The sequence below is a fragment of the Myotis lucifugus genome, unplaced genomic scaffold, assembly GCF_000147115.1.
Source record: "Myotis lucifugus unplaced genomic scaffold, Myoluc2.0 scaffold_46, whole genome shotgun sequence".
Lineage (NCBI taxonomy): Eukaryota > Metazoa > Chordata > Mammalia > Chiroptera > Vespertilionidae > Myotis > Myotis lucifugus.
In genome coordinates, this window is record NW_005871094.1 from 6,034,998 (window position 1) to 6,049,711 (window position 14,714).

General features: G+C 44.5%; 2 protein-coding genes across 3 annotated transcripts in view; both read left to right on the top strand.

The window, feature by feature from the left end:
- Positions 1 to 929: 929 nt before the first annotated feature.
- Positions 930 to 13,995, top strand: TSGA13 (testis specific 13). Its single transcript, XM_023753545.1, has 6 exons — positions 930 to 1,064; positions 5,518 to 5,589; positions 6,492 to 6,701; positions 11,827 to 11,963; positions 12,534 to 12,661; positions 13,823 to 13,995. Exons 1-6 carry the CDS (start codon positions 930 to 932, stop codon positions 13,990 to 13,992), a joined length of 852 nt encoding a protein of 283 aa, XP_023609313.1. The 3' UTR covers positions 13,993 to 13,995.
- Positions 13,996 to 14,329: 334 nt separating this feature from the next.
- Positions 14,330 to 14,714, top strand: part of COPG2 (coatomer protein complex subunit gamma 2) — a 197,789-nt gene continuing 197,404 nt past the window's right edge. Inside the window, exon 1 of one of the 2 annotated variants that reach the window (XM_006088343.3) lies at positions 14,330 to 14,447. In XM_006088343.3, coding sequence (XP_006088405.1) covers positions 14,411 to 14,447 — 37 coding nt within the window. In that variant the 5' untranslated portion in view covers positions 14,330 to 14,410. The remainder of the gene's footprint in view (positions 14,448 to 14,714) is intronic. The other variant, XM_023753521.1, reaches the window with a different exon arrangement.

The window sequence follows — 14,714 nt, forward strand, 5'->3', positions numbered from 1 at the left end:
GCTTGAGGTGGAAGGAAGCCACCCTGAATGGGATTGATCCTGGATTTGGGTTTATTTGTACCATGCTATAGTCAGTTGACCCACCAACAACATAGCTTGACTATTTCTACTTTTCTTATTTTGGCCCTTACTCTACTACCTTCATTTTTAAAGGAGAGAGGTCTAGTTGAAGTAGTTGTAGGATCCTACTTAATTTGAACTAGATAACCCCCCAAATGGAACTGTCTCCAAGAAGGGAACCATCTACTTATTTTGGTTATTAACCCAATCTTACTGCTGAGCATCTTTTACTATGTTCAGGAAGTAATGGGTTTAATAGGAATCAGTCAAGGAATAAAGGCAGGTGGTATCTGTGTACATGAAAGAGCAGAGTATGAGAATGTTTACTATTGATTATTATTTTTACTACCCCACTTCTAGGAAGAGAAACTTAGATATGGTTAGGAACATAAGGGAGCCCATAATCTAAGCTTGATCATTAAAAATTGGAAATTTATTTGTGAAGTTCCACTAACTAGATTCCTTCTTATGGAATCATTGGCTAATCATTGGTGCAGGCAGAACCATTTCCATGGAGAGAGGCAAGTAGGCCTTCAAAATTGAAGTAGGTCATCTTCAAGGGTATGCTGAGGGTCCAGCCACCTAAAAGAAGTTCCTTAACCAGTCTACTAGAGCACTTCCTTTAGTGATCTAAAACTCCTATTTTAGAAGAAATTAATTCATCAGATGTCTCCAAGAGGTCCCACCTGCTTAACTCTTCAATCTGAGATTCTGTTTCTTCTCCCCTAACCCATCCACCCCACCCCCACCTCCTCCCTCTGGGACACAGGCTGGATAATGAATCCTATTCTTTACTATCCATAGGTTTTTCAGTTAGTGATCACCTAAATTGGGCTCTTCTAAGTCAGGCTCTCAACTTTGTTAAGGAGATGGAAAACATGCAGAGACCAGGGCCTCTGAGCAACTGGACGTTCTGCTTCTTTTTCAGCTCCTCATATGAAAAATCAAAGGCTCCAGGAACTAATGCAGTTAAATCTGAGAAAGGAAATGCGGATGGTGATGAGGTAAGGAAGAGAATTCGCAAATGTTCATTTGTCATCTTTCTTTGGAGTAGCTTAGAATATTTTATAAGCTGTGTCTTACAAACTTCCTGTTGAAAAGCAAAAAAAAAAAGGGGGGGTCAAGAGTCATATAGCAAGGTTAATTGATCCAATTTTATGCGAGGTAAACAGAGACATAGAAAAGAGAAGAGATAGGACACAGCAGCAATAAATCAGGGCGCAAAACCAGGGATCTTAGGGCGTGAGTGTTAAACCCCGATTTACCTAGAATTCATGGCCACTTCCTTTTTTTAAAATACAGTGGGGCCTTGACTTATGAGTGTCCAGACTAACGAGTTTTTTGAGATACCAGCTGTCTCTCGGCAGATTTTTTGCATTGAGTTGATAGAGTAATTTGAGTTAACGAACTCCTTAATGAGCTCGGTCTCAGAACGAATTAAACTCCTAAGTCAAGGCCCCACTGTATATACACTGAGTGGCCAGATTATTATGACCACCTGACATTTGAAGGCAAATTAGCTATAATTTCACGTTGAAGTTGCTAGAGGGCCAGACCATTATAAATAGGGAAGCAGGTTGTTTACCACGACAGTAGAAGTGATTTTTTCCCCCTGAAGATATGAGTAAACACTGCGATTTAACAGCCTTTGAACGTGGGAGATAAACACACACACACACACACACACACACACACACACACACACACACACACACTGAGTGGCCAGATTATTATGACCACCTGACGTTTGTAGGCTAATTAGCTGTACACTGCATCGTATGGGATATGGAAGCCAAAGGCCTGTTCAAACACCTTTGCTGTCTGTAGTTACCAAGATAAAACGTCCCCAATTCGCACAGGAACTCAAGGATTGGACTGTTGAGCATTGGAAAAAAGTCATGTGGTCCGATGAATCACGTTCCCAGTTGCATCATGCAGATAGCTGAGTGAGAATTTGGGGAAACAGCATGAAAGCATGCACCCCACATGCATGAGTACAACCCTTCAAGCTGGTGGGGGCAGTGTTATGGTTTGAGGCATGTGTTCCTGGCATGATTTGGGCCCTTTAATTTGTGTGGAACAACGTCTGAATAGCACAACATACCTAAGTATCGTTGCTGATCAGGTTCATCCTATCATGTTGATGGCGTATCCCAATGGAGATGGCTTCTTCCAATAAGACAATGCACCATGCCATGGTGCTCATATTGTGCAGGAGTGGTTTCAAGAACATGAGGGAGACTTTACCTTGCTTAGGTGGCCCCCACAATCACCAGATCTCAATCCAATTGAGCATTTGTGGGACGAAGTTAAAAGAGCCATCAGGCAGCTGGTTCCAAACCATCAAATCTCACAGAACTGGACAGTGCTATTCATCAGGCCTGGTGTCAGATTCCTTGCATCACCTTTCAACATCTCGTGGAGTCAATGCCAAGAAGAATCGCCGCAGTATTGAAGGCAAAAGGTGGCCCAACGAAGTACTGATGGGGTGGTCATAATAATCTGGTCACTCAGTATATATATATATATATCTCCCATATTCAAAGGCTGTTAAATCGCGTTGTTTACCCATATCTTCAGGAAAAAAATCACTTCTACTGTTGTGGTAAACAACCTGCTTCCCTATTTATACTGGTCTGGCCCTCTAGCAACTTCAGTGCGAAATTATAGCTAATTTGCCTACAAACATCAGGTGGTCATAATAATCTGGCCACTCAGTATGTATGTGTGTGTGTGTATATATATATATTTTATTGATTTCAGAGAAGAAAGGAGAGGGAGAGATAGAAACATCAATGATGAGGGAATCATTGACTGGCTGTCCTCTGCATGCCCTACACTGGGGATCGAGTCTGCAACCCAGGCATGTGCCCTGACCAGAAATTGAACTGTGACCTCCTGGTTCATAGGTTGGTGCTCAACCACTGAGCCATGCTGGCTGGGTACATGGCCACCTCTTGCAGCAAAAGTTTGGTTGCATCCCCAGGTTTATTCTATTTAAGTGATTTTTTCAGGGCAACTTTATTTTATTGGCCAGAGATACTGTTATTCAACATAAAACTAAAACATATTCCAATTTGGACACGCTTGTGGGTTTTGTGAACTGGAGACTAATTTGGAACAGAGATGCACTATCTCAGAAAAATTCAGGAGTGAAAACATATTTTTAAAAATTTATTTATTTGAGAGAAAGAGAGAGAGGAAGGGAGAGGGGGAGAGAGAGAGAGAGAGAGAGAGAGAGAGAGAGAGAGAGAGAGAGAGAGAATCTTCAATTTGTTGATTATTGTATATACCCTAACTGGGGATTGAACCCACAACTTTGGTGTATCTAGACAATGCTTTAACCAACTGAGATACTCAGCCAGGGCTAAACCATCTTGCCCAGAGACCTTCCCCACTATAATTCATTTTTCCCCCATTTATTTATTTATTTAGAGAGAGAGAGAGTAGAAGGGAGGGAGAGAGGGAGGAGGAGAGAGAGACAAACATCGATATGAAAGAGACATTGGTTGGTTGCCTGCAACCCAGGTATGTGCCCTTGACTGGGAATCAAGCCCATGACCCTTCAGTGCGTGGGTTGATGCTCTAAACCAGGGGTCCTCAAACTTTTAAACAGGGGGCCAGTTCACTGTCCCTCAGACCGTTGGAGGGCCAGACTATAGTTTAAAAAAAAACTATGAACAAATTCCTATGCACACTGCACATATCTTATTTTGAAGTAAAAAAACAAAAGGGGAACAAATACAATATTTGTATTTGCATGTGGCCCGCGGGCCGTAGTTTGAGGACCCCTGCTAAACACTGAGCAACATCAGCCAGGACTATAACTCATTTTTTTAAAAAACCTTTACATCTTCCCCCGAAAATAAGCCTTTACATCTTCCCCCGAAATACATTTTTCTGAGACTTCTATATGATTCTAAGTATGTATTTTATATAGCATATCTGTGAAGCAGGTTTTTCACAATATGCTTTTGTTTCGAACAAAGGGACTTCAGTTTTCCAAAAGGTAATAAATTAAATTATTGCATCTTTGTATTTGTCCCATGTTTCACCCCACCCTCCCAAAGCGATGTGTGGAGTGACTCTGCGAGAACTCTGCCCTGTCCTTCCCAACTCCCTGCAATTGCCAGCTCCTGACATTTTCTTTCTGGAGCATAGTAATGGCCTGTCCTCATCCCACATCGGCCCCATTCTTACTACTTTCCTCTTCTCTGTTCACCTGATTGCTTTATTCGCCCTTTCTAGTGCGTGTTCCCTTTCTTCTGTACCCCATCTTACCACATCACCTTCTTGGGGACGTGGCAATCTTTAGGGCCCAAATACAGGATTATGTTCCCTTCCTCTTGTTCTGATTTCTGATTTTGCTAAGCCTGAAGGAGGGAACTCAGCTTTTTTCGCTTTGGATTCTCATCCCGTTGATTTACTCATCCTTAGGTAACTTAGGGCTCAGCTTGAGGCTGGGCAACCACCAGGCAGGACACGCAATCTGCCCATCACCAGCACTACCACCAGCCGAAAAATACTAAGTGGTAGACAGAAGTCTTACCGAACATTCAGTTATTTTTGGTAACATTTTGGGAAGAATTACATGCCACAGAAACATTCAGAAATGCAAAATGTTGTCTCTCCCTTCCTCTGTGAGCCTGTCGGCTCCCAGCTCAGTTGGCAGCCATCCCCAGGGCACCTTTCATTCACAACCTTTAAGCCAGCGGTTCTCAACCTGTGGGTCGCTACCCCTTTGGGGGTCGAACGACCCTTTCACAGGGGTCACCTAAGACCATCGGAAAACACATATATAATCGGAAAACACATATTGTTTTTGTGATTAATCACTATGTTTTAATTATGTTCAATTTGTAACAATGAAAATACAGCCTGCACATCAGATATTTACATGACGATTCATAACAGTAGCAAAATTACAGTGATGAAGTAGCAACGAAAATAATTTTATGGTTGGGGGTCACCACAACATGAGGAACTGTATGAAAGGGTCGCGGCATTAGGAAGGTTGAGAACCACTGCCTTAAGCTGTCGCCCTTTTGTGACTTCCTTTTCTCCTTAAAGAGGTGGAAAGCAAGTTACATGTTGATTCTCACCTGATTTCACTCCCATAGAAATGAAAAGGCAGAAGAAGGAGGTGTGATCCCGTGGAGCGACTGGTCCCAGTCTGCCCTTTCATGCTGCCTTTGTCTACTTCACCTCCTAACAGCTTGACCTGCCCTTTCATAAAGCTGGTCCCCATGTCCATGGACAAGCTTCCCGGTCAGGCTGTCTCAGAACCCAGCTCTCCACGCTGTGGCTCTCATTCCAGAAACCCAGGGTGCAAACCACGAAGCACAGTGTTCCCTTTCGTTCATCTGAAGCAGCGGCCACATTTTAGTGAGAGTCAGGAATGGAATATTGTTTAGGATCCTGCCGCTAGAAACCACTAATTTCGATTACTGTCTCTAGGTTTCCTATGCAACCGGGCAATCAAAATTTGTTCCAGAGAACCTTAAGTATTACACAGTCCATCCAAAATTGGTAGGTGGAAAAGCTTTCCCCTGTGCCTACCCCCTCTTCCCTCCACGCCCCCCCCCCCCGCCCCGAGATCCCTAAGAGCAAGTCTCAGCAGTGGGGTGCAAGCTGGAGACAGAATATCCATAGGCCTTTAAGTGCTGCCACCTCTGTGACTGCACAGGCTGCCCTGGGACACTGGCTAGAGGCAGTGCAGAGAAAGGCCACGGCGAGGGAGGGGGAAGGTACTGGGAAGAAGGTGGTCCCTGAAGCTGAAATAGTCTTTTTAAGTTATTAATAATCAGAAGGTGTTTCATTCTTTCCCTCTCCCTTCCTCCCTGTCCCCCTGTTGACAGAAAAGCAAATTTAGTGGAACTGCCTCTGCCCCCGCCCACATCTTAAGTGACATGCTGTCTTTTGTGACTGCCTTTCCTTTTAAAACGTTGTGCTTATTATGCACAGTAATGCGGTTGCGCCCGTGGGAAAACGTTAGTGAGTGAGAACGTTGGTGTCGCCCCCACCCTCCAAACTCCTCAACAAGGAGATTTGGTCCCTGGTTTCTAGCCTCTGCCTCTCAGAGAGCTAGAGAAGACCAGCGAGATCTAACGGAGAAACCTCTCTGCCCCACTGTATTGAACAGATTCTGTTACACCTTTTCAGAAGAATTAAGTCGTTTTTCTTGACTGTGGAAAGCTTTCCATGTCATTTCCCCAGCCCCTCAGGCAATGTGTGGGGAATACTCTGAGGGCAGAAAGGGCCAGTGAGCGCCAGACGTTTTCTGATAAACTTATTTCAGAGCAGATTTGTCCAGCCCCTGTCCAGCCTCTGTCCCTACCCCACAGAGGCAGAAGATAAGCCAATGGATTTATTAACCTTCTCTTGATCTAATCCCTTTGTCTCTCTGGAAACCTTTCTGTCTGTCTGCTCAGAGCCGGTACTATGAGCCTTTGAAGCCCACCACACTGCAGAAATTTGTGACTCGAAACAGGAAAATGTTAAGCTTCATGCTCAAAGTCGCAGATTATGATCAAGATAAGACCATACTTATAATGACCAACAACCCACTTCCCTCAATAGAGCAACAAGGAAAGGACACCGAACCACATTACTTTTCCAAGGAGGTACTGCTCAAGGTAATGGCACCTGCAGAAGTTTCCTGGCACCCTAAGTAAGGGCCCTGGAGAATGAGGCATTAGCTTGAAGAAGGAAGCTAACGTCACATGGTATTCAGGAGCCAACCTCTTCCCTCTAATTCTTTGCCATGTGCTTCACCAAACAGAATCTGTAGCGCCTGGAAATAGTGAGAGAGAGCTGGACAAGTTTGGGTCATGAAACTTCATTGCACAGAGAAAGGAGAGTCTTAATTTGAGATTGTTTCTCCTTAGCCAAAGATATTTAGTTTGTCGTTAACAAAGTGTAAATTAGCCATTGGCTTTCTAGTTGAATATAAAATAGCAAAGGATAAACTGAACAATGAAGACAAAGGAACAGGAATGAATACCTAAATGGGAAAGGAGTAAAGGGTTATACTTTCTACCTGTTGCTTGTGGGTGTCAGGAGAAGGGAAGAGGAACAGAGCAGGGAATTCACTATCACAGTATCCAGACATTTGGGACTCTCTAATATACTAAAAAAGTTCAAATCCAATCTGGTAACCAATCAGTGAACATACACTAATCTAAGAACTAAAATATAAAGATGATTACTAGTATAGGGCAGTTTCTATTTTGAAGGAACTTGGAATCTAACAGGAGAGACAGATCAGTAAATGAGTCATTATAATATACCAAGATATATGAATCATAAGAGAATATACAAGCTACAGAACTCACAGTAGTTCTGTTGAGAGAAAAGGAGTAATCAGAGAGGCTTTACAGAAGAGATGACCCCTGACAAAGAACAGGAGAATATTCCAATCAGAGGGAAGGGCAAAGCCATGGAGACATGAGCAAGCGAGGCACATTTAGGGAGTTGTAAGAGAGTAAATGGCACAAGATAAAAGGATATAATCAAATATCCTTTTTTTTGAGGTTGGGAGAAAGAGACAAAAATCAGAAAAATTAGTTATGATGTTACTACAATCACCAAGGTAAGAGATGCTGAGGAATTGAACTAAATCAACAGCAGAAGAAGTGAAGAAAATCAGTTTAAGGAATCAGGATCTAAAAAAGATCGTGATAGCCCTGGCTAGGTAGCTCAGTTGGTTAGAGTGTCCCGATATACCAAGGTTGTGGGTTCGGTCCCATGTCAGGGCACATACAAGAAGCAACCAATGAATGCATAAATAAGTGTAACAACAAATCAATGTCTTTCTTTCTCTAAAATCAATTAATAAAAACAAATCTTGATAGTCTTGAGAGAGGGCCTAATAGAACAAGAAGAAATTAAATGAAATAAATGAAAGTACAACAAAAGAATATAGTTAAATTTGAAGCTGGGGGTGGAATTACCCAAGACAGATTCTTATAATAGAGTGTAGTGAATGTGGAATTAGTATTTCCTTAGTTGCTACATGAATGGCAGTGAGAGATTTCTTTTCAAATAGAAGATAAAATACTAGTATCCAAAGTTATATGCTGACAAAGGAGTTAATTAACTAATATCTTGCCTATGGTGTCTCTTGCTCTTTTTAAAAATTTTATTTATTTGTTTATTTATTTTTAAATTACCAGGAATCAAACCCACCATCTTTGTTTTGGCCCCACCCCATAACAAAGAAACAGAATTTCTGGAGGATTAGGCCCAGAAATCAGGAATTTAAAAAGATTCCCAGGTGATTCTAATGTGCAGCCAAGGTTGAGAACCACTGCCCTAAGAGGTCTTATTTTGTGTAACTAGACTTGGTCCTCTACTCCTAGCTAGGACCAGAAAAGCACACCAGACGCAGGAAATTAAAATTCATAATAGTGACCTGTGGTGGTCACTACCAAAAAAAAAAAATCAACCAAAAATGAAACCAACCAACTTACCAACAACCCAAATCCCTCAGTTATTCAGATTCTTGTTCGCAGGCATCTGAACTAGAAAAGGAAAATACTGAGGCAGTGGGAATGGAAGCTGAAAGGACACAGAGAAGCCATAAAGAAGATAGTCTAGCCCAGCCAGCATGGCTCAGTGATTGAGAGTTGACCTATGAACCAGGAGATCACAGTTCGATTCTATTCCCAGTCAGGGCACATGCCCGAGTTGCGGGCTCAATCCTCAGTGGGGAACATGCAGGAGGCAACCAGTCAATGATACTCTGTCATCATTGATGTTTCTCTCTCTCTCTCTCACCCTCTCCCTTCCTCTCTGAAATCAATTTAAAAAAAATTAAAGCCCTAGCCGGTTTGGCTCAGTGGATAGAGTGTGGCCTGTGAACTGAAGGGTCCCGGGTTTGATTCTAGTCAAGGGCACATGCCTGGGTTGCAGGCTCGATCCCCAGTAGGGATTGTGCAGGAGGCAGCCAATCAATGATTCTCTTTCATCATTGATGTTTCTATTTCTCTTTTCCTCTCCCTTCCTCTCTGAAATCAATAAAAAAAAAACCATTTTAAACAATTAAGAAATAAAGAAGATAGTATAGAGACAATAAGAATAGAAAAGGGGCAGGTTGAAATCATAGGGGAATATAAATTAACTAGAGGCCTGGTGCACAAAATTTGTGCATGGGTAGGGTCCCTAGTCCTGGTCAGAGGTCAGGGCTGATTGGGGCTTTCCAGCTGCTGGCTGGGGCCTTCCTTCATTCGGTGCCGACCCCTGGTGGTCAGCGCATGTCATAGCAAGTGATCGAACTCCCGGTCATCCGGTTGAACTCCCAAGGGGACAATTTGCATATTAAGCTTATATAATATATGTATGCAGAAGCTATAGATAGAAAAAAGGTATACAGGGTAAGGAGTGAACAGAGAGGAGGAAGCAGGCAGGAAGAAGTAGGAAAGACGTTAATAATATGATGTAGAATCAAGATACATCAACTCAATGTAGTGGTGTTACTTAACTAGTGCTATCTTGGATTCAAAATAACTTCTTCATTCTTGTTTTTCTGCTATGAGATCTAACTCTGTTCAGGTTCTGCTCTTTTTGTGGCCAAATTGTTAGCTATGTCTTACTTCCTAGGCACATGTGCTCTTACAATAAAACTCCTATTAGGCGAGGTAACTTGAATGGATGGATGCCTGTTCCTCAAAACTAGAGATGGTATTTGAGAACTAGAGGCCCGGTGCATGAAATTTGTGCATGGATGTGGTCCCTAGACCTGGCTGGCAATCAAAGCACGAGTGTCTGGCGTGGAAGGGCAGGTCCCAGCTGACCTCTGGGCCCTGGGCAGCATCTCGGCCCCTGGGTGTTCCCCTCTGCCTGAGTCATCAGGCCCCTGCCCGGCTCTCTCAGTGCCTGGAAGCCAGGTGGTGGCCCAGCCCCCGCCCCACCACCGCTGTTCACTGTCTGCAGGGCGACTGGCAGGGCAATCAGGCCCTGCTCACACCCACCTTGGCCTGGCGCTGCCTGATCGCCTGCTCCACCATCCTGCCACAGTCCCGCTGTCATCAGGGCCCATCAGGGCCGGTAGCACCTCCATTGTCGCCTGCTGCCAGCGCCACATTGCCAACACCCACTATGTTCCTCGCTGCCCCCTGGTGGTCAGCACATGTCATAGCAAGTGATTGAACTCCCCATCGAACACCTGGTAGAGAGGACAATTTGTGTATTAGGCTTTTATTATATAGAATGAGTACATAATTAAAAGGACATGTTCAGCAGCAAGTATTAAAAAAAAGAGGTTTTAAAATTCTGAAAGAAAAAGCTCAATATATACCAATTAAGTAGTTTGGTCATTCATTCATTTTTTCATTCATTCAAAAAATATTTGTTGAGCAACTACTATGTGCCAAGCACTGTTATGGGTAATAAGGATATATCAGTGACTAAAGTAAAGTTCACCCAAATGAAGTTTAATTCTAGTGAGGTAGACACACAGATCATAAGCAATCATACAGTTAATGTAAACATGTGATAAATGCCAAGACAAAGCAGGATAAAGGAATTGAGCAGAATGGGTGTGAGTGGTGATTTTAGATAGTGTAGTTTAGATAGTAATTTGAATAGTAGGCTCTTAGAAGAGTTGATGACATCTGACACTTTATTGGGGTGATGGGATGTGTCCTGCAATTGTGACATCTCACATATTGTTTTCATTTCAGATTGCTGCACATTGGGAAGAATATTAATTGTAACTTTCCCAAATGAGGTATAATGAGATAAATCAGGAGAATAGGAACCCCAAGCCATGTCATATAAAGAAAATTTCAAAATATTGGCAATGTTGAGCCTGGATGAGACAGACAGCTTAGGAGAAACTTGATGGATTTTTTCAAATTCTTTAAGAACTCTGTGGAAGAGACACTGCATTTGTTCTATTAGGACTATAAGTTAGAAGTTACAGCTATCAGCTAATCAAAGATGAAATAGGTTGGGTTTTTAAAAAATATATTTTTATTGATTTCAGAGAGGAAGGAAGAGGGGGAGATAGAAACATCAATGATTAGAAAGAATCATTGATTGGCTGCCTCCTGCATGCCCCTACTGGGGATCAAGCCCACAATCCAGGCATGTGCCCTGACCAGGAATCAAACCATGACCTCCTGGTTCCTAGGTTGATGCTCAACCATTGAGCCATAACCGGCAGGCTAGGTTGGTGTTTTAGGTATAGGAAGATTGACTGCCTGATAGAGATAGTGTGTAGGTGAAATGAGTGTCAGATAAATGGTTAGACTAGATGACTTTTACTATCCTTTCTGAAAGTCTTTGACTCTGTGACCTTTAAGAATGATGACATTATTACATCACAAAACATTGCATTTGGTGGCCTCTTCACTTCAGAGAATAGAATGTGAATGAGGTAGCCATTTCTGAGAAAGGAAGGTAGAGTCCTATGAATTTTTTCCCCCAACTTATTATCAAATGTTTGATTTACTAAGCAATTCACTAATTGAATCCTTCTCAAAACCGGGTAAATTCTTCCACCGCTCTCTTCAAAGGGCCAGGGGGCAAGTTCAATCAAGTACTAAGGAAACTGGCAAAGCGTTGGACAAGTCATCTGGCAAGGAAACAAACATGCGTTAGCCCACTGGGAACTGCTTCCTCTTTTTTTGGTTTCTGAGTGCCTGCTTCCTTCTCTGACAGGTTTGGTCGGATCGTGTTGGGGGACTGGAACTTAGTCCCAGAACTTTAAGTCCCAAGGTCCTTGGTTGACTCCCTTACTCTCTCTTCTTTCCTCTGCTGCAGGAAAGTCATCAGCACAAACCCACTGAGACCGACGTACCCCCGTTGCCTCAGAAAAAAAGGTCAAGACCTAAGCTGAAGCCAGTCTTCCCTGTGACGCTGTTGAAGGATGCGAAATCCAAACAAGAACAACTGTTTAGGTGAAGTCCTGGCTGCTCTTGTTCTCTTTTTCTTTCCCATCACTTCCTTATTCATGTTACCATGTCTTTTCAGTACGATTTAATACTTTTTGCTTGTTAGGGTATAGAAAGGTACAACTGTATGTTAATAACACGCAATCCCCAGTATCTTTTACACCCTAAGAGAAACTCCTTCAGAGCTAAGGTTTTTCACTAAGAAGGATTTTCAAGAGTGAAGAAAAAAATAGCCAAAGGTCTATGATTTGAGGAAACAGGAAAAAATCCGCCTCCCCCCTCCCTCAGCGCATGATAAGGGCTATAGCATAGGAACACTGTGCTATGAGATTTTTATTTGAAACTAGTTCTTTGAGCAGCCTATATCCCGTTTGGAGAGGAGAGAGGAGATTCTGAGCTTCCTTAGCAGGTTTACAGGCTAGGTTCTAGAAGCCTCCCTTTCATGAACAGTAGTCCCACCCTGTACCAAGGAACACCTGTCGTCGCCTTCTCTCCTCCCCTGGAATCTGAGAGCGTAGTGACTGGTTCCACTAACACCCAACCCTGGGATTTACTAAATGAACTTTCTTTGTTAAGGTTTTCCACCAAGAATGATTTCAAGAGTGAAGGGAAGTATTCAACCGTCTGCACTTTGAGGGAGCAGAAAAATATGTTCCCTCAGCTCACCTTTGCTGAAGTCTATGGAAGAGATAAGAAGGAAGATGGTAAGCTCCTCTCTTTCAAAGCAGTGGCCTACAGGACTGAGATGTGGGCAGGAGGGGCAACCCATGGAGATGAGATTTAAGGGCAAATCACCATCTCTCATGGAGGTTCTGGAGACTGTTTTTCCTTGTAGCACAGAAGCTAAGAACTGATAGAGGCTCAAGGGTGCTAGGCTTTGAATTCTGCTTACATCTTCAAATTTCAAGATGCCATAGCACAGTGCTTCCCAAACTGCCTCACCTACCGCTTTAAAAGTTCTGGTATATAAGTTATTTGCCTTATTATTTATTGAATGATTTTTTTCTTGTCCTAATTAATACCATATCATTAACATGGGTTTGATATACTAATTACATGGGTTTTTTCCCCTGACATTTAATCAAATTCATAATAATTATAATTTTAAATGTTTATGTATCACCTAAAACTACCCAGCAGTATGCATATCACACGTGAGAAAAACTGTTCTAGAAGGGCCAAAGGATAAGTCAGTCTGTCAGTCTGTCAGTCTCAGAGGTCCAGGAGTGTCTTCCCGAATGAGGCAGGACATTGGGGGCGGGGGGGATTGGGGGGGGGGAAGGGGGGAGGTTGAGATAAGGTTGCATGGAATGGAGGAAGGTATAATGAGAATGCTCCTTACAAATGATCATTCATTTAAGAACGTTTATGGGGCCGCTAGTAAGTGTTAAACACTTAATCAAGCACCAATAATAGCACTCAATGTCTGAGATAGATGGGCCAAGTCATGAAGGGCCTGGGTTATATGAAGGGCTTGGGTTTTCTCCACTAGGCAGCTGGGACCCATTGAAGAATTTCAGAGCACTCAATAATAGACAGTTGAGACTCAAAACCAACACACTTCGGGAAAAGGCTAAGAGGTATAAGAATATACAAGTGACTGTACCTTATAAGAATTACATGAATATCAATGTGGTTGTGGATGGAATCATTTGAGAGGGGCGAGGCTAAACGGGGAAGACCCTAAACGGGCAGTGCTTTAAACTGGGTTTTGAGGGAGGTAAGGAATGGTAGTCCATGCTCTTACTAAGAGTAAAGACCACTTGACTTTCCCTCCCAGTGGGTCGATGTCATGCCTCATGTCCAGTGTCCTTCTGGACCCTCGGGAGAGCCACACTCACAAGGTACCCTGTGTTTTGTTGCAGTCTCCAAGAAGTCGGAAAGGGCCATGCCGACCGGGAAGGAGGACTGGGAGCCGCTAACCCTTGCATCGCTCCTGGACATGAAGCCCACCAAAACCGCGCCCGGGCAGAGTGCCTTCCGCAACGGGAGGGTCAAGCAGTGGTTTCTAAACAAGGCCTTTGTCATTAAGTAAAAATAAATCCTTCGGGCCGCTCGCCTCGGTCTCCGGGGACCGAGAGGCCAAAGAAGACGCTGTCCAGGGCATGTCAACCCAATAAAACCACATGCTGCCCACTGCGGGCATGGGCTGCCTGGTCGCTGGAAGGTGGGCCGCGGGTTCCGACCCGTCGGGGCAGCAGCGACCACCACGCGGCCGGGACCCGGCGCCTGGCCCCGCCCCCGCCGGCTGGGGGAAGACGAGAGGGCGTGGCCACGGCCCCAGGGGACCCGAGCGGTCGCGACAGCCGGGGAGGGCGGGCCTTCTCCCCGAGTGACGCGTCGGCGGCCCAACCCGCGCCAGAGCGCGGGGCCCGCCTTCCTGCAGCCTCTTCCGCTCGGCTGCGGCGCCTGGGAAGGTTGCGGTGGGTCTGGGCGCTGGGAAGTCGTCCAAGATGCTTAAAAAATTCGACAAGAAGGACGAGGAGTCTGGTACGCGCTGGGCTTCTGACGCCCACCCCCCGCCGCGGGGGGTCCCTTCCCCCGCCCGCCCGCCGCACCTGCTCGGGGGACTGCAGACCGGGGGCGTGGGCGCCGGTGTGCCGGGGGCCGTTCCAGCAGGGCCCGGCCCCAAGCCCTTCCCCCCGGAGCCGGACCCTCCCCTAGCCCGGCCGGGAGGGCGCCCCCGCCCGGGAAGGCCCTACTTGGGGTCTCTGCCTATCCTCATTCCCTTTAGGACCACCTCTACTCCCCAAACGG

Bases quoted from the DNA above. Each gene is read 5' to 3' on its own strand.
- TSGA13 (XM_023753545.1), top strand. From the start codon at position 930: ATGGAAAACATGCAGAGACCAGGGCCTCTGAGCAACTGGACGTTCTGC. The intron at 1,065-5,517 runs GTAAGGAAGAGA...TACTGTCTCTAG, and splicing joins GAAATGCGGATGGTGATGAG to GTTTCCTATGCAACCGGGCA. The intron at 12,662-13,822 runs GTAAGCTCCTCT...GTTTTGTTGCAG, and splicing joins AAGAGATAAGAAGGAAGATG to TCTCCAAGAAGTCGGAAAGG.